The sequence below is a fragment of the Lepisosteus platostomus genome, chromosome 22 (assembly GCF_059453375.1).
Source record: "Lepisosteus platostomus isolate fLepPlt1 chromosome 22, fLepPlt1.hap1, whole genome shotgun sequence".
NCBI lineage: Eukaryota > Metazoa > Chordata > Actinopteri > Semionotiformes > Lepisosteidae > Lepisosteus > Lepisosteus platostomus.
Window position 1 is genome coordinate 11,127,566 of NC_142632.1, and position 18,737 is coordinate 11,146,302.

Genomic DNA, 18,737 nt, shown 5'->3' on the forward strand with positions numbered 1-18,737 from the left:
TAAGCCAATTAGTGGTGTAATTAGGTAGGTGAGAGATGGATTAGTAAGGATAGCTAGGAGACCTTGTTGCTTTTCATGATGTAGGAGGGCAATACCTGATTTATTATTTATTATAATAAAACAGAAATAATCTGCACTGGCAGCTTCTTTGGAAGACAGTCTTATTTATGAAAAGCGCTGCTTGCAGTGTGGAATAGTATGAGGTTCTTAGACACATGTGAACAACCCCACAGTGTACTGAGCAGTCCATGTTCTATTAAAAAATCCCCAGGCTGTACCGAAGGGAACCATCTGCTTACTCTGGATTGTAACAGATCTTCCCCCCTGCATTCGAGTTTATTTCGAGTGAATAGCTAGTGAATGTCTCGAACAACAAGAAGAGACATCATTTGAAATATATATATAATGACAACTACCTTTTTCTTCTTATTGAACCTCATAAATATTCTGACATCTGCTTTTTGTTTTTCATTTTAGAACCAAGCCTTCCAACATCTGTCAGGAAGACACTTTGACTCTCTGTCCTAGTAAGCGTCTCTCAGATAAGATTTAAGATATCCACAGGGATAGAAATCAGTGATATTAAAAAAATGTGTATTAAAGCTGATGCTCTCCAGACTACGATGGCACTGACTTTAATAAAGTTTGATCAAGTGCATGTCAGATTAACAGGAAATTACGGATGATTCCATATGTAAATACATGAAAAATACAGGCGCTTATTTGAAAGTGCTACCACAGTAGTTTTGAAGAGCAGGTGTGTGAGATAGCCCCATGCCTTGCCTCGGGCAGCTGCAGAAGTAGGGCACAGCGTAGCACCACGACGTCACGCTTGTTGCATAACTGCGACTTTGACCTTTGGACACAGTTGTTAGGAGGTGGAGCCAGAAGACTGTGGAGAGGCTTTAAACTTGGAGAAAACGTGAGCGAGAACAGATTTCTGACCATGCCGCTCTCCCACTTCGACTGCATTGTGGTTGGAGCAGGAATTCAGGGTTCCTTCGCGGCTTATCACCTTGCGAAAAGTAACAAGCAAGTGCTCCTCCTTGAACAGGTCAGTACTGAGGGAGCAGCTCCTTGTCAGTGTGTCTCACCCAGCTGGGCCATGCTTATCTGTTTGATTACAGCGCGATCCGTACTCATGTACAGTATGATCTGTACAGAAGTTTGCATGATCTGTGCAGAAATGCCACCATTCTGCTCATGTTTCCACACAGACTCAGAGGGAAAAACTACCTGTAACTTAAAAAAAAACTGTCCTTCTGTTTGAGCACTTAATTGCAATGATAGGTATATTAATATCCATATACTAGGTAACAGATGTATGCTGTAGCAGTCTGCTCTGCAGGACTAAATGAACTGTGATTTTATTTAAAAATATTTTTTATCATCACTGTGCTGGGCTCTTTGGCAGCATTTTAAAACTTCTAGTGAATGTCACAAAAATGGCATGTCTTTCATATAACAGTATAAATGTTAAAAGATGATGTGAGTGTTTTGGCCCACCAATAAGAAGCTAGAGATGTTTCTCATAAAAAAAATGTGATTTTTTTTTAAATGAGGACACATAAGGGCAAATGAAAAGATATATGATTTACCAAGCACCCCTAACCATTTGCAAATAAAATGTAGCTGCTGTTGTGCTTGAAAAGTGGATGTGATTTTGAATTGTGGAATTTTAAAATGACCCTACCCACATGCATTATCCACCGGTCTTAATAACTCAGATATTTCTCTAAGGAAAAGACTTGAACCATAAACTAGCTCTCACAGGTTGTGGCACTTCACCCATGTTTGTGCATTAGAAACCTGAATGATGTTCACCTCGATTCTTTCCAATATTATATCACCTCTGAAATATGAAAGAAAGACGGAGCTCGGCTGTCACAGGAGCACAGGGGCAAAAGACACGAAGAAAAACCAGGACTCTTTGGCGGCAGTGCTGTTTGGTGGCCTGGATTCTCAGCTCAGGGCTGGTTTTGTGTTTTTGAGACCTGTCCCCGGTTTAATTTGAATCTCTCCCCTCGCAGTTTGTTCTCCCCCACTCTCGGGGAAGTTCACACGGACAGACACGCATCATTCGGAAGGCCTACGAGCAAGAGTTCTACACACGCATGATGGAGGAGAGCTACCAGCTGTGGGAACAGCTGGAAAAAGAAGCCAATGTGCAATTGTACAGGTGCCCCATCAATCTGCCTTTAACCCAAAGGACCCAGACCCTGCAGAGTGGCTTCTCATTTTAGTTAGCCAGGCCAATTATTTGGTGAATAGCTACGCTACAGCAATGATCGGTCACGCTACCTCATCAAACAGGCATTTCTGTAGTTTAAAGTAATTCAAGTAGGGGGCCGCGTCAGCATGCATAGGCTGCAAAGGAACAACTAAAGGTTAATTACATGCTGAAAAGAGAAGAAAAGAAACACGATGTTTCGACTGTGGAGCCTTCTTCGGGTGTGAGCCCTGTGTCTTTACATTCATTTTGACACCTGAAGAGGGCTCCACAGCCGAAACGTTGTGTTTCTTTTCTTCTCTTTTCAGCGTTGAATAAACCTTGACTTATTTCTGTAGTTTAACCTCTTCATTGATCAACGGAAAGTGTAGGATCCACTGTACAATAGGCTTCTTATCAGCATAATACCACAGTTTATTCAGGGATAGGATCCTGTATCCATGTAGACCTTGGCTGCATTACCCAAAGCTTGAAATGCACTGGACTCACAGGAAACGACCCCCGTGTCCTTGCATTCATTTTTCCATCTCTCCCTTCACAGCAGGACAAATGGCAATCAGGCATCAGAGGGATCAGGCATCAGAGGGATTGATAAGCCTTCTGTTAAAGGAATGATTTCTTTACATAAGTGTAAAATCTTTCTGTACAGTATTAACATCATGAAATCTAGTTCTCTCATCCTGTGTCAGTGAATTATGGCCCGGAGTTTAAGGCAGTCTGTGGCCCTGTAGCTGTGAAAGCTTGAAGTATGAAAACTGTGGTGAAAAGTCAGTATATCTTTGTGAATGATTCTGTGTGTTGGAGCCATATTTCACAATCGGGTAGGGACCACTGGACAGACAGAGATATCCCAAATCTCCATAGCTATAACCTCACTCAGGGCCATTCTTTAGCTCTAGAGACATACTAATCATTCAGAGGGGTATGACATCAGAGCATGGATCATATTTGATCCCCCCCCCCCACCCCACTCTTCCCTGGGAGAACAAGCCATCATAAAATTCCCTGATGGACTGTGGAGTCATGTCAGCTGAAATTGCCAATTCATCAAGCTGGCTGGCGTATCCGGAGTGATGCTGAGATCATGCTGTAGACAGGGCTATGAATCCATCAGCCATTATGGGCTGCTGAATTATAACTCATCTCCAAACGCTTTAAATAGACCAATGGAGTGTTGATTGCAAACCGGCAGAAAATTTAGCTGTGCATACCTTTGCTCTTATTTCAATTGCATTCTGCGATGTGAAAGTTCCTCTTGAGGTTGTGCCTACACACAACACGAGAAGAGTGATATTCACCCTCGGTCAAAGACCGTCCTAACCCTCCCTGGATTAAAAGTAACTTGATTTGTTTACTTGATTTAGACCCAGAAATGGTTCTAATTTTTGCTCCTTTATTGTTTAGTATCTCTATTTATTTTTGTTATGTCCAGCTGTGCATATTTTTCACATCAGCTTGTAACTATAAACCTCACAACTGCACACGGGGAGAATGAAGAAGTGGACTTCTGACCTGTCCAGCTTCTGGCAGTCCACCTTCAGTGATCCGAGTGATTCGATTCTGACTGGAGGAGAGGCACGTCCCTCACTGCCCACCTGCAAATAGAACCTGGCTGACTAATCCCAAAATACCCCCATGGACACATACAGTATAGAGGAAACCATAGTCAGGTTGTGACATGACCCAGGCTTGAATCTGTGATAATAGAGGTCATCCTGCAGTCAGGTGAGCACCTTTACTGGTTGAGTCTATCGGGAGGCCCCTGAAAACCCTCAGAGGTTTATCCACTAAAGTCACAATTGCACAAAGATCTCAGATGCACTTAAAGGCCACCTTGTGCCACCCAAGACAGAGTCACACCAGGAGCTGATTACATTGCAACTGTTCTGTTCAGATTTCTCATGCTGTTGACACACGTGTGCAGAACATCCTGGCGATTTGTCAGCCATGTTATTTTATCCCTGCCTCCAACACCGGATCATTTATTCTGGCAATAGATTAGATTTCCATCTACGTTCAACCTGCATGAATCCTCTCGGTGTTAGTGCAGAGATCCGGACTTTATTGATCTGAGGTCAAATCAGTTTAGCTGCTCCAAGAGTCATTTGCATTTCATTTTCAAAGGCTTTGCTCACAGCCCTTGCTTCCTTGGGAAACGTGGTTAAGAGTTATTTGAAAGAGTTCAAATCCCACCATCTCTGGTCTCTCCTACAGGCGCACGGGGCTTCTGGTCATGGGCCAGGAGGAGGGGCCTGATTTTCAGATGTATAAAAAGACACTGCTGCAGAATGGGGTGCCCACTGAGATCCTGGACCCGGTCCAGTTTGCCCAGCGCTTCCCCAGTGTGAAGAGAATCAGTGGTGACGGGGCTCTCATTGACAAGACCGCTGGTGTGCTGTTTGCTGACCGGGCGCTCAGGGCTGTGCAGGTACTGCGCACACTAGCATTGTTCTCAGCTGTTCCTAAAGGCAAGAATGTGGTGCACTTAGCAATTGTCAAGAGTTAGCTCTAAGAATCTTTTACCATGGTAAAAAACTGCAAGGTGATGCCACTCACACTCATCAAGGTTTTGTTTTTCTTAACACTCACTGTGAATTCCTATAAATATTTCTCTAAATATTACTGTAAATATTTTTTTCCATCAAAAATCATCATTTACATTTACAGTGGTAAACCATGGCAGTAGATTAGAGCAAAAGGCAAAGGAAACATGTACATGAACAATTATGCATAATTCCCAAAATAAAATGTGCATTGGTTTGCAGTCAGAATAGAGACGACTGAAAAAAAACATGTATACATGATATGAGATAAAAATACGAGGCTTCTGTACATTTTATGATCACAGCATCGAGTTTTGCAGATGAAAGCTGTGTTTTCCCATTAGAGTTCCGGTAATCCCCCCTCTGTTCCTGTGATTTGAGTGCTGTTTATTCCAGGTTAATTCCTGGAAAACACAAGAAAAGTATTTGATGGAATCCAAGGGGACATCCCTATTACTGCAAAGCCCTGTAGACTACAGACTGAAAACTACACAGTATGGAGATTAGATCAACTCCCACATGAAGCAGAAAAAGAAAAATGTCTTGATGTAAAATCTTTTTTTGTAGTCCGATTTAATGTGCTCCCTCTCTCGGACACTGTTTTGAAACATGTAGGAAAGATAGCAGGTTACTGACAAGTTATGACCAACACTCTATTGCAGCCTATAACAAAATTACTGATGAAGTGTCAACTCTCCCTCCCACACCAGTGCGCCAAGAGTGATGTGCCCATCATCTCCCACTCTGCAGCTATCCCACACTGAGCAATGAGACAGGTCAAAGTCAGTCCTGGAATTCACAAACCCACACACAGACACAAAACAGCACAGGACTGGTTACATTTGAGTGCAACTGTTAATTGTTCCACAGAGCTGGCTTTGCACACATTTATTACTGCATTCAGGATTGCTTAGCAAACCAGAACATTGCCCCTTTCTTCAGAAATCAAGCCATTCCCCCTCCCCCCAGCTAGTTTATTCCATGTTTCACTTACAGATCTGCTGAAGAGGAGCATGTTCTCAGGTTTACAGCAGGTGCAGGTTTCTGCGGGCACAGACAATGCAACTGTAATGCACAGCGATCATCCCTCGACAGTAGTATTTCTATTAGTATTATGTTAAAAAAGAAATCAATGCTCATTCACAAAATATGGATTAAGCTACTTGAGCACTATGGAAACAAATGCCCCTCATTTGGCACTATTTCTACAGCCCATTGATTTATTTTCATCTAGTCTTAATACATTCTGATCCATTTTAAACATCAACGTAGCAACAGATTGAGAGAGATGTCAGATTCCTGTTAGGAGAAAGCATGATAGGGTCATTATCATTGATGTGATGTACTGTACCTGGGAGGTGCTTTGCAAAACAAATAATAATGTAGCCCTCCTTACTCTAAAACAATGTGTCTGCAATTAAAAATTAAGTACTGATGGACACAGTATAAAATAAAGATACAGCTTTCTTAAAGAGATGCAATTAATCCTAAAATGCAGTTTGTAACACAAGGCTGACATCTCTTTTCATTTAAGAAGCATACAGAACAATCGTGTTCCCCAACTCTACTGTTTTTTGTGTTTACCCTAGAAATCCCCTTCTCCACATTGCAGAGGACCCTAAGATAACATGAAAAGTGAACATTTTTTACACCACAAAATTAAGATCTGTTCTCAATAATTCAACAACTTGAAAAAAGGGAAAATGAGGCACACTCTAGCAGAGAAGACAGAGTCTATACACCATGAGAGATGAGTCAAGTGTAAATGTATTCCAGGAAAAAAGGATTTTTCTGGTGAAGAATATACTGTAAATGTATCCAATAACCTCTCTAGTTATGATGGTTAATACAAGACTTTAAAGTTTTTAATACAAAATCTAGTGATGAAGATTTCATTTGACATAGCAGTGTCTCAATACCAAATCAAAAAAGGAATCCGGCTTTGAAATGTAATTTAATGTGAAAGAACTGACTCTGAAGTGCTTCTTTCAAAGGCTAAGCGAGAATCCAGCCTGTAAGTTTAAACTCACCAGTACCGGAAATTGCACAGAAGTAATCCTCATCAAAAACCTTTCCCAAAAGTTTTTGGAAGGATAAAAAGACTGAATTGAATTCAATTGCAAAATCTGAACTGAACACAGAGAATTGCATGAATAAATAATTAATAAACGGGGCAGCAGTCACCAGGACCAAGATAGGTAAACCCTTCATTAGGCAGTAAAAACACTTTCGTGGCACAAGATTTCTCTGTAAGCTTATAAAATAAATTTAAATAAAAAAGGCTAACCATTACAAAGTAACTGAAAACTAATTAAGACAGTGAAAGAAACTAATCTCAAGTAGGCAACAGCTATTCTGCCTCCAGTGTTTAGATGCAACAGATTATCCCTTTCTCCTCTCTTCAGTCTCCAGATCTGCACTACATGCATTAACCAAAATCACTTACTAGAGACAAGTGCTCTCTGGCCATGGCAATGAACATGCCTTTAACTCTTCGCGAGGAGTCCTCTTTGTGAGTCAAGGCTCAGCTGTCCTGTTGATTGAAGCACAGTGACAACACACAGATCCCACTCATGAAGTAATAGTTCTTTCTTCCAAAACGAACATTATATAGTCCAAAAAAGAGAAAAAAGAAACAAAAACAAAACAGACGGAAGGTCTTGGATATTGTGATGTATTACTGCACCCATGGACATGTGGCTCTTTAAACATCATTATTACATCCACGCAGAGCACTCTCCTCACAGCAGCAGTAATAGAATTCCCCTGCGATGTGTTGCTTTTGTACACTGTGATTCTGTTAGGCTTGTGTCTGTGTTGTGCACAGGCAGACCATTATGCCTGTTAGCTGAACCCTGGCCTATCTGGACCCTTGCAGTGAGTGGAGCAGGCAAGGACAGGCGTAGACAAATGCGTTGCTCATCCTTCTCCTTTCTCTTCTGCTAACTGCCTTGATCTGGTACGCGCCTCACTCCCCAAGGCGGTGTTCCAGCATCTAGGAGGAGTGATTCGGGATGGGGAGAAAGTTCTCGACATCCAGCCTGGGTCTCTGGTCACCGTGACAACAGGCCGCGGGACATACAGTGCGAAGAGCTTGGTGATCACTGCGGGCCCGTGGACCAACACCATGCTGAGCCTCACTGGGCTGCAGCTCCCCCTACAGGTACAGTACCTGCTTGAAGACCAAAAACAGCTGCACACCTCCATACCTGGATCTGTTCTTACAGTTCCAAGAAAACGTCAGTGAGCTAGTCCGAATTCCTGTATATTTTAGGCCTAAAATTCAAGTAGATGAAGATTAAACATATAACGCAAAAACATAAGATATATCTCCTCCCCACTGGTATCTGGTATTTGGTGAGTGTACTGGTGCACTATGGGTTCCGTCACACCCAGGTGGGGCTGCACACTGGTGGTGATGGAGGGGAGTCCCCATTACCTGTAAAGCGCTTTGAGTGAAGTGTCCAGAATATAAGTGTAAGCAATTATAATAATTATAATTATATCTGGATTATTATAAATGATGCAACACTAAATATCCTAATGCAAATAAGTATCCAAAGCTTTTGAGTCAGTAACCAGTGGCACCTCTTTCAGTAGCAATGACTAAATACATTTCTTACTTTAAATTTAGCATGGCAGAATGACACTTTAATAGCCTGACCTTCATACTTTGGTAGATCCATAAAGAAGGACAGTGTACTTCACTGTAGAGAGTAATGACTTAAAGGACCCTTGAGTTCAACTGGAAAGTTCCCTGTAGATCTGAGTTGGCGTGACTTTGGGCTTCTTTAGAAGTGTCTGTGAGGAGACTTTCATTGCATACAGTATATACACTTTGCCCTTAAAAGAACTGGAGTTCATCAGTCTGTCTCGAATATCTGGGAATGTCTTATCAGCACCCAGTGATAAATCAATGGAACTTAATTAAAACAATCTATTTTCGTTGTGCCTGTGCTGCTTGCCTCCATCTGGACTGTTTTAAAATTGTGTTCTGGTTCCTGCTCGACTTAATCGCGAACGCAAGCACTCCCTTTGCAGAATGAGTATCACATCTGAAGAGTCTCGATGTGAAATACATAAAATGAAAAAAGAAAGAAATAGAAATTCTAAAAATAGCTCAGTCCCCTGGCCATAGGCGATGAATTATGACTAGCCAAGTAGCTGATAGAGTCAGCAGACCTTGAAGGAATGCGTGAGGCTCTGGAGGAAACACAATGCTTTTTACACTTAGAATAAACAGCACCCTCCCTTCTGCACAGCATGGTGAAAAAACAAACAGTAAAGCTCTTCATTATCAGCTCCTTAGGAGGAATGGGGATTTAAATGTGATTTCACGTAGTTGGGAGCATGCAAGCCTTGTAGCTTTAGAGCAAAAATCCTGAATCTTCAAACACTCCTAAACGGAAACATTTTCCGATGTTTCGTGGCCGGCCTTTTCCGAAGACAGCAGGTATCTGAGGAAGGAAAGGGAACAAGAAAGCTAATGTGAGAAATTCTATGGAAGCCAGTCACTTTTCTATCTCCTCGGGTCGCCTACATTACTAGGAACCCATCAGTTCATTAAACGCGCAGCTACAGAGTGCAGAGCTATAGCTATCAGAAAATTTGATTTTTATAATTATTGAGCACATTTCATTAAATCCTGATTGTCATGCAGCTACATCGCTACACACAGAATTGCAGTGGGATTGGAGGTAATTAAAGTGATGCAAGGTAAACAGCGCTGCTTAATCAGGCTGGAAATGTTTTATTTATCTGTTTGCCTTTCAATCCGAGCGCCCGACTTGAGTCTTAAATCGGACAGGTGATGAGAATCAACGTGTGCTACTGGAGAGAAAAGGTGCCGGGCACCAATGGGATCAGCAGCCAGTTTCCGTGCTTCATTGGGGTGAAGTCGCATGGAGCCAAACATGATATTTACGGTCTTCCATCCAATGAGTATCCAGGTCTGATGAAGGTGAGTGACCAAAGACACCTCTCTTGGCAGACAAAGAGGCACATACACCTGTACACTAATAGCAGAAAGCATGTATCCTGCATCACCAATGTACACCATATTCCCCCCTTTTAAAAATATCTTTGTTGGTATGACTATTTATCCCTATCACTTACATATGAAGTCAACTCTACTGCACTTAACCATCAACTCTCCCTTTTAAGTCTTACACTAACATTCTGTCTTATCTCGTCTTTTCTGGTTACTGTACAGTACTGTACGTTCTCCTGTTTTATCCTACATGGCTCTCTGTCTACTAAGTTTGTTGAACGTTTTAAACAACGAAGACACCTCTCTGAGTCTCCCTGACATGCAGCACTGAGTTGCCCAGTACACTGATATCCCAGTAGGAGTCCCACTGCTGAGAATATGCCGGGACAGCATCTGCAGGATATTTCTAAAAGAACACCAATAGCAACCGCAGATGTGAACTGGAGATGGAGAGGTTCTGATTTTACAGTAAATCACTTTCCTTGGATGTTGTCAATTGTGAAATAGTTTCAGCATTGTACATCAAGTATGTATATAAAGGTCTTACGATTTCAAGGAAATTAACTTAAATACAGAGCGCAGATATCAAATCTGGGTGAGAAACGTCTTCTGTTTGTCTTTCTAAAAAAACCAGTGCATACCTTGCAGGGATGAGGCGGGATTTTCTAGATGAAGATCCTCTTTAAAAGTCATTAGATGCACTTTTTAGAAATTACACACGGTCTATTAAATGGAAATACTCTTCCTCATAACACCGACCGCAAGCAATTTTCTTCCCTTCTGAATTGCAATGTCCTTAATAATCATCAGAATTTTCAAATTTAACATACAATGGTTCTGAAATGGCACACAGCATGGTTTCGCTGTTTAGAGAGCTCTTTAAGACCAGGCACTTTATTTATTCTGTAAACTGATAGCTTCAGAATATTGAGGAGAGAGACATGCATCAGTGACTTTTACAAGATATTTCATTTAATTCAGAGATGAAATGAAATTCTAGCGCTGTCACTTAGGAAACTCATAGCATAAAACTGTTCTGAGGTCTGTGATAGAGATCCATTTGGTCTAATATGCTTTGACGGTCCTGTTTGTTTTTCCGCTGCTCTGACGCTCAGTTTAAACGTGCTATGCCCAGCAACAATTTAGAAGTAATTTGTGCACTGCTTTTGTGTACAGGAGCAGCAGACAACATAATTGTACCAGGCCAGTCATCCTGTATATATGTCCTTCGCTAAACCCACACAGTGCTGCAGCACAAGTTATGTGAGGACAGCAGGGATCTTCAGCCTGATTCAACTCAGACTGAATGTGAATATTTAGCTAAATAGTCCCAATTAAGGAACAAATATTACATGAAAAGTATTTTAGAGTTCACTGATGTGTGCAAAAACTTTCTTTAATGGTTCTTTAATGAAAGATTAATGTGAATGTTAGCCAGTGATGGAAGACACTTCTAGAAATCTTTATGTACTGTATTGGGGCTCCAGAATTGGAGGCTGTCAGATCACACCAAAACCTGGTGTATTCCTGATCTTGCTGGCATCGTTTCAGATTTGCTATCACAGCGGCAGCAAGACCGACGCCGACCAGAGGGACATACAGACATCCCGGGAGGACATTGACATCCTGTCCCGATACGTGTCCCGCTGTTTCCCAGGCCTGGTGTCAACGCCTGCCATCGTGGAGAGCTGTTTGTATACGGTGAGCAGGGCTTGGAGAGCAGTTCCGGAAATTAGAGTAATACATCTGTATTCCAAATACAGATGGTCTAGTCTCTCACTGGTCCTGCCACGTTTGTTTGTTTCGAACCATGGGCCTGAGCAAATCTTTCAGGAGGCCTTGCTGTACAACAGTGGCCAGTGGAGTACAGGCCTGGGAGGGCTCTGGCAGTTTGAGGTTGGCTCTGATAACTCCAGAGTCTCCGGTTCGAACCCTGACCAGGTTGGCCTTTGTCAAAGCAAACCCTGGCTTTCACTGTGCGATCTGTGCATCTCAGCCTTGCTGGTTTTGGAGTGGTGAGAAATGCGGAGATAGAAAGACAGAACATATGATTCTGAGGATGTTTGCTTCCTGCTTAAGTAGAATAATTTTCATCGTTTTTTTATATGCCGGGAAAGGAGGGCTCAGCGCACCCCATTTGCTAAACGCTATGAGTTCTTACACTCTGAATCCAGCAGCCTTCTTCCAAGCGTAGCTTCACTGCCAACTAACACATGCAGATACCCGAGACGTTCCCTCACAGACTCCTCTCACTTCCGACAGGCGGGGGCAGATCATTTAGCGCCCTCATTTTCATATCGGCTTCTGCCTCCCCTAGCCAAAACCGACTCCGGAACAAAAACCGACTCTGGAACAAGAAAAGTTGCACCGTAGCGCAGAAATGGCGACCAGCCTTCAAAAGCAATGAACAGAGGCGCAGCAAAGAAGCGATCGTGGCAGGCTGATTTCGGTGGGTTGTTAAGTTGTCACTGTGGGTTACAGCTCGGCAGGGGCTGCTGCAGTGAGCAGGGTCTGTGGGAGGAGGGAGTGTTCACATGCGCAGGAGCCAAGGTCACTCTGCTCTGCTTCCAGAAGACTTCTGCACGCTGGCAGCTCATGATTCCAAGTGCTGTGAGACTGTGAGAAACAAAAATTTAAAAGTGCAAAGAAATCATACTTACAAGGAGGTATGGCACACTACATAACTCTGCAAGGATAAATCATACTGTAGATAGTCAACAACAGAGTTTTGCTGTTTATCACTCGCTGTTCGTCCATCTTTGGGTGGGGCCCATTTGTAAGCAATTTAATTGACATTTCAGCCATTTTATTTCAAAGCTAACGGATCTGGACAGAGCTTTACAACACAGAGACATAATATTGACAAAAGGAGTGAAAAAAAAAATGTATCTGAATGTCTGAAGTGGAGCAGAAATGTGAAAGACTGTCTGCAGCAGCACACATTCTTTTTAATTTTATTTTTTCTCTTCTCTCTGCTTCTTGTTTCATGCAGGTCACTCCCGACTCTCATTTTGTCCTGGATCGCCATCCCTCACATTGCAACATCGTCATTGGCGCGGGCTTCTCAGGTCAGTGCCAGGATAATAATAATAACGCCCCCCCTCCCCATCCCTGACTCACCCACAGCACAACAGCACATCATCGCTGCTCATCACAGCCTGATTTGATGGTGCGATTGCTGGGGGAAAAAAAAAAAGTTAAATGCCAACAAACTGGAATTGAGTGCATATCTAGAAAATAAAAGCAAGATTTTTTCAGTCAGGCATTAGAGAAAAACAAGAACCTCTTTACATATTTGTAACTGGGAGATGAAACAAAGCCAACAATGAATATAGGAGAATAACTCTCTTGGTCCCACTTATCCTACCTAATGTCTTTAATTGAGCCTGAGATGATCCACACCAATGGTGCACAACTCCTTTCCTCCACAGCCAAAGGATTTTGTTCCATCTGTTCTGGTACTCAGTTGAACTGATTATTTCTCTAATTGGACTCATTTGTGGCACGTAGTATCACGGATTACTATTTAAAGCATGAAAACACAACAAATTTATAGAGATACTTACCTTATGATTTGGATGGAGTTCCATCTAGTATTCTTAAAGGTACACAATTCCTCGATCACAGAATAGCCCAGCCTGAAATGTAAGAATTCATGCTAAAACAGTGTTTTCGGAAACATGTAAGCAAAGTTTGTGTCTCTGTGGCACATACTGTACATCCATCTGACCCCTGCGCTAATATTTCAAAGACTAAGGATTTATTGCAGTTATTCAGTAACATGGTGTTATAACACTGTGTTGATTTTTCACCATTAACTTTCTTTATCATCATTGTTTACAGCGGTGGTAGGGTTTAACAGTATCAGGGCAAAGACTACAGTTTAGATGATTCATGTTTTGCTCACTTCCTGAAAAAGCAAGCCCCATTTTTCCTCTAGAGAAAAACTCACATTGTTGCTCGATTTTAAAAGGGTAATCCACACAACCAAAAAGCCACAATTTGCCCTTGTTTCTGGCATGTATTGTAATCAAAGCTGGGCACAATTGTCTCAGTTTTCGAAACGAGTTCTAGCTGTTGCCATAGTTACACAGCCACCAGTGGGCAGGCCCGTATTTAAGGGCTCTTGGCTCTCTCAGTTAATGTATTCGTGTTCTTTTTTCTTAACTTTAACAAGCCTGGGCAATATTCAGGACTTGACTTCTTTCTGAACCCATCCAAGAAGCTCCATAATGTGGTGTGCCCCACGAGTAACCTTCAGGTTATGTGCTGTACATTAACGTAACACAAAAATGAAATGAGATCGATTCCCTGCCACTTGCAAACAGGAAAGTGCCTGCACACAGCTATTTGAATGTGTAGATAATTGGGGACCTCTCTGACTTTCACTGTCTGAATATGACAGTCATTCACAGGACCAGCTCCTATTAGGTTCCTGTTTGACCCACACTCCCTATGAAAAATTAACAATAGAGCCACATTTAGCAGAAAAGATTTTGCAGAGACACAGAAAACAACCATCAAAAGTTTTCCTGGACTGTCGGGGATAGACACTGCACGTTAAGGGTGGAAAGGCCAAAACTTTTGAAGAAAGCAGTGTGATCTTTTAGCCGCAGTGTTTGTACTTGTACAGTTTGTGAGAAAACAGGAACTCCTTGCTCTGAGGTACAGTATGTTGATGTTTAAACTGAGATACCCAGGGCTGTAATGGTAAATATTTCATACAAAGGAAACGTGACAGGGGAATATGATTTCTTCTAAAACACATTTTATATTTACAGCCATAAGAAGTCTAGCTATTTTGTTCACTGACTTACTGTACTGTAAATGACACTGGCTGGTGTGACTATTGTAGGTCAAGTGGCATACTGACAAGAGTGCTGTCGTAACGCCACACATCGATTCAGAGATAGTCGGCTCGCTAACGTGATCAATATCAGCACGCAGTTAGCTTACACATGAACACAGAAACCCAGGCTACTTTTGAAAAATAGGCTACATGATAATGCCAGACCACATGCTGTAGGCTATACCAGTGAGAATTTACAGTGTAAAGGGTGGGAGATGTGAACCGCATCACCTTAAATAAGCCCCTTTCCAGCTGTCCAGCGTATAAACTCGCAAGGAACAAATAGCAGGCTCATGAGTCTGGACTTTTTTGGGGGTTGATTTGCATTATTCAATGGCTTACTGTCAGGCTGGGACACATGTCGAAAGAATTTTGGAGAATATGAAAAAGCCATGCATCCCACAAACTTATTACTTTTTACATCTGAAGCTGTGTATTACAGAAAATTCTTTTTTTATGGCAGCTTTTGCTTTAGCTATTGAAACAGAATCACACTTGACAGTATGTGGAAACAGCAGTGGAACAAAAGGAAAAAATGTTTGAAATGATCACTCTACCTTGAGATGGACAAAGGGGCTTTTGTGGTAAAAAAAGAGAGATTTTGCATTTCTGATCCAGAGCTGCTCTCTCCATCTGCTGGAGAAAAAAAACAACCTCTTCCTGTGGTGTTTCCGCTGCTCTGAAACAGCTGGTTTTGCTTTCTCCCAGGTCACGGATTCAAGTTCGGTCCAGTCGTTGGAAAAACCCTCTGTGAACTCAGCCTGAATAAGACGCCCTCCTATGACCTTTCACCTTTCCAGATCCAGCGCTTCCACCCCCAAGTCAAATCGTCCTTATAAGTTACAAACCTCAGCTCCACCTCTGCAGGAAGAGGTCTGATGAAACAATGGACTGGGAAACTATGGATTTATAATGAATTTAAGCTTTTAAAAAATGCAGAAAAAAAACCCGATTCCAGAAACCAGCTGGGCCTCTAACCAGGAGATGCCTGGATGGAACCCTGATTGAGCAGTTACAATCCTGGTACTAGTATGACATACAGTATCACCAGTGAAAAGCATGGTGAAACCTGAAGTGATAGCGAAAACACAATTAAGTGCAGAAATACACTGTGAAAGCAAGGGACTGTAGATGTTCAGCAAAGGCAAAGCAGAAAAAAATACAATGGTGTAGAATTGTCTTGGTATTCCTTTCCAACTGTCCCCATCCATAGTACAGAAAAGTCCGAATACCGTATAACCCTGTGGAAGGTCACAAGGAGCTGTTCTGCCCTACACTCAGCAAACGGGCTGAGCCATACTCATTTCACAGGATAACTGTGGGAAGAAGAAACTGGAAGGCACACTGGCATGTCTATGAGGACAGAATAGTTCCCCAAGGCCACTGCAGGCTGCAGCAGACCACCGTGAGGAAAGGCACGTGCACGTTGCAAACAGAAGTAACGAAAACCCCACGATAAGGAGTCGTTCTGAATTTCCGTTCAATTCATGCGAAGTCCCTTTTGAAATGAGCAGGCGTTATCATAACTCGAGGGCTAGCGCCTCTGCTGGACTCCCACACGTGGTCTGACATGCATGAAGAACCACAAAGCCCTTATACTATCAGTCTAATTATCAATGCATCTCATTCCCAATAAAAAAGTAGAAATCACGCTCTAGTTTGTTATTTCGTGTGTTCCCCACAGTCACACACACACACATTCGTCTTACCTCTCTCTGTTGAGAAGCTCTTTCACCGAGTAAGCAGGTTGTTAAAAAGTCATCAGCTCTGGAGCCATTCATCTTTGAAAGCCGACTGCAAGCACAGTTGTTTGTTGGTACCTTTTCCCATTGTAAACATTTTAATCACTAATCATCCAGGCTGTTAGGACGAAGAACGACCGCAGACATCAGCTCAAATGGGAAAATTATACAGCCTTCCTCCAGGAGCTCGCTGGGGCTATTCATTTTCCAGCTGTAAGTGAATTTGTATTGATAGAACAAGAAAATGGCAGAATTAAAAGGCCATTAAACATGCAAAGCAAAATTCATCTTCTGAAAAAGCCGAAGTCCCAATGAAAGGCACTGGCCTGCAGATCTGCTGTCCAGGTTTTCACCTGGTGCTTTAATCGGATTTGTCTTTCATTTCCATGGTTCCCATGGTACAGTATGGAGATACACAAGTTGTGTACAGTTCTTCTCGCAGCATGCCTTGGGATATACTCTACAGCATGTGTGTTAGCATCATCACTAGTAGTAGTATTATATAAGAAGTGGGATGAAACATGGATATCTTTATATTTATTTGGTATCCTGAGGACAAATGGGAAACACTTGAGAGTTAAATACTGCAAAGCCACAGTAAGCCTAGAAACTGATGAGAAACTGCTGATGCTGACTGTGGCATTACAAAACAGGCCCAAAGGCTCCAACTCATTTCAAGAGCCCAGGAACTCAGAGAGCTCCTTATTCCCATGAAACTAGACAGTTAGACCACGGGTTTAGTCCAGGAGAGACATCAGCATGAGAAACCTGCCCATTCAGTCACTTTAGAAATAAAGGAACTGGTTTTCTGATTGACTTATTGATGGGTTTTTAATTTCCAGCTTTGTTTTGCCTTAATATTAAAATCCAGAAAACTGAATGTTCATATTAAAGCAGAACCTTAACAGCCTACCTTCACCATTATACTTTGAATAACCATCAGATCTACAATCCCCGATGTTCTTTATATGAATTTAATGCAGAAGTAATGCAAGCAGATGTAATGAGCCTTATCTCTGTTAAACGATTTATGTTTCGCTTTCTCAGTATTATCTAAGCATTAAGGCACAACGTGTGAACAGCGGCAGATCTGAGCATAGGTGAGATCCGTGCTAAGTTTTAAGGAAACACAATAATCGTCTTGTGAACATGAGACCTAATTAATTTTGGAGTATTAATTTATTTATTTCAGGATACGACGCATGCCTCTGGAATGAGTTTGCCATAGCTGTGTCGGTGGTTCTGTTATTTCGTTGCCAAGCAAAGGAAGAAACAATTAGCACACGCACAGAAAAAAAAGAGAGGGCTTCTTGCTTGCTGCGCAGGGTGCATTCAATGTAGCTATGGAAACATCTTTTTTTCCCCCCAAACCTGTCTCACTGGGCACTTTGTTAATGAAATACAAAATATATGCATGGTAATCAGTGAGGCTCTATGCATTATTACATAGCAAAGGGTTTGCTGGAAGTGGTAGCAGAGTTACTGTCCAGGACTATTAATAGATACGGCGCTACAGTGGGCTTACTGTCGCTTGTGCGTCGATGGACTGTTCTTGCTCCATTTTGCTTTGTAGATTTTGTTTTATGCTCCAATCTCATTAATAACTAATATATTCCCCACCAATGTGACATGCATTAATAAGGTTTAAAACCCACGGAGATCACATTGCCCATCTAGGATCTGAAGAGAAAATTCATAAATAAGTATTTAAAAACTGTTGTCAACAGTCTCCCCCCCCAAAAAAAAACATCTTTTAAAATCTGGCTTTCCAATTAGCTTTTCAGCAGGAGGGCTGTCATATCACAACACACTCCAACCTTAGATTATAAGCACATTGTAAATCAGTCAATGATAATATGCCTCACTGAGACCATTTGGAATTCAACCTATACTGGAGGTTTAATGACTTCTCGTGGGCAAATGTACTACATAAATGTACTACACAATTCATAGCATGATCAAACGTATAACCTAACCATTTTTAAAAGAATGATTGTCAATGCCACTACAGGATGTCCCACACGTGTGTCTGCACTTTTACCATTAAATCAGGTAATACTTTTGTTATCTTTGAAATGTTTGAAGTATTGAGAAAAATGCTGGGAATGATGATAACATAAAGAACGCAGGATACTTGCCGTTGTGCCTGCTTGTTAAATATTGATCCAAGTGCCTCATCAAGCCACTTTCTTATCAACATCTCAATGAATCAGCTTCCATTGGCTTGGTCAGTGTGTCCTGAGTGCTGCCAAAAAGCATCTCCAGGGCAAGCTGGAGGAATGATGAGAATGTACTTGAAATTGCTGAAGCAGAGCTCCAGTCTGGGCCAATCCCTGAATCACTGGGGCTCCATTGCCAGAACCAATGAAAACAAATGGCACTT

The 18,737-nt window shown here is 42.0% G+C and overlaps 1 protein-coding gene and 2 long non-coding RNA genes across 3 annotated transcripts; 1 reads left to right on the forward strand and 2 right to left on the reverse strand.

The window, feature by feature from the left end:
• Positions 1-867: 867 nt before the first annotated feature.
• On the forward strand, positions 868-18,737 carry pipox (pipecolic acid oxidase). Its single transcript, XM_088615878.1, has 8 exons — positions 868-1,054; positions 2,031-2,179; positions 4,445-4,658; positions 7,754-7,936; positions 9,581-9,733; positions 11,315-11,464; positions 12,756-12,831; positions 15,321-18,737. The coding sequence occupies exons 1-8, from the start codon at positions 947-949 to the stop codon at positions 15,449-15,451; spliced, it is 1,164 nt and encodes a 387-aa protein (XP_088472004.1). The 5' UTR covers positions 868-946; the 3' UTR covers positions 15,452-18,737.
• LOC148643459 (uncharacterized) lies at positions 5,063-7,410 on the reverse strand. The gene is made up of 3 exons (XR_015929021.1): positions 7,220-7,410; positions 5,768-5,817; positions 5,063-5,177 (listed from the first exon to the last, which is right to left on the reverse strand). It is a non-coding gene; the product is annotated as an uncharacterized LOC148643459 (long non-coding RNA).
• LOC148643460 (uncharacterized) lies at positions 11,426-13,500 on the reverse strand. The gene is made up of 3 exons (XR_015929020.1): positions 13,330-13,500; positions 12,884-12,941; positions 11,426-12,379 (listed from the first exon to the last, which is right to left on the reverse strand). It is a non-coding gene; the product is annotated as an uncharacterized LOC148643460 (long non-coding RNA).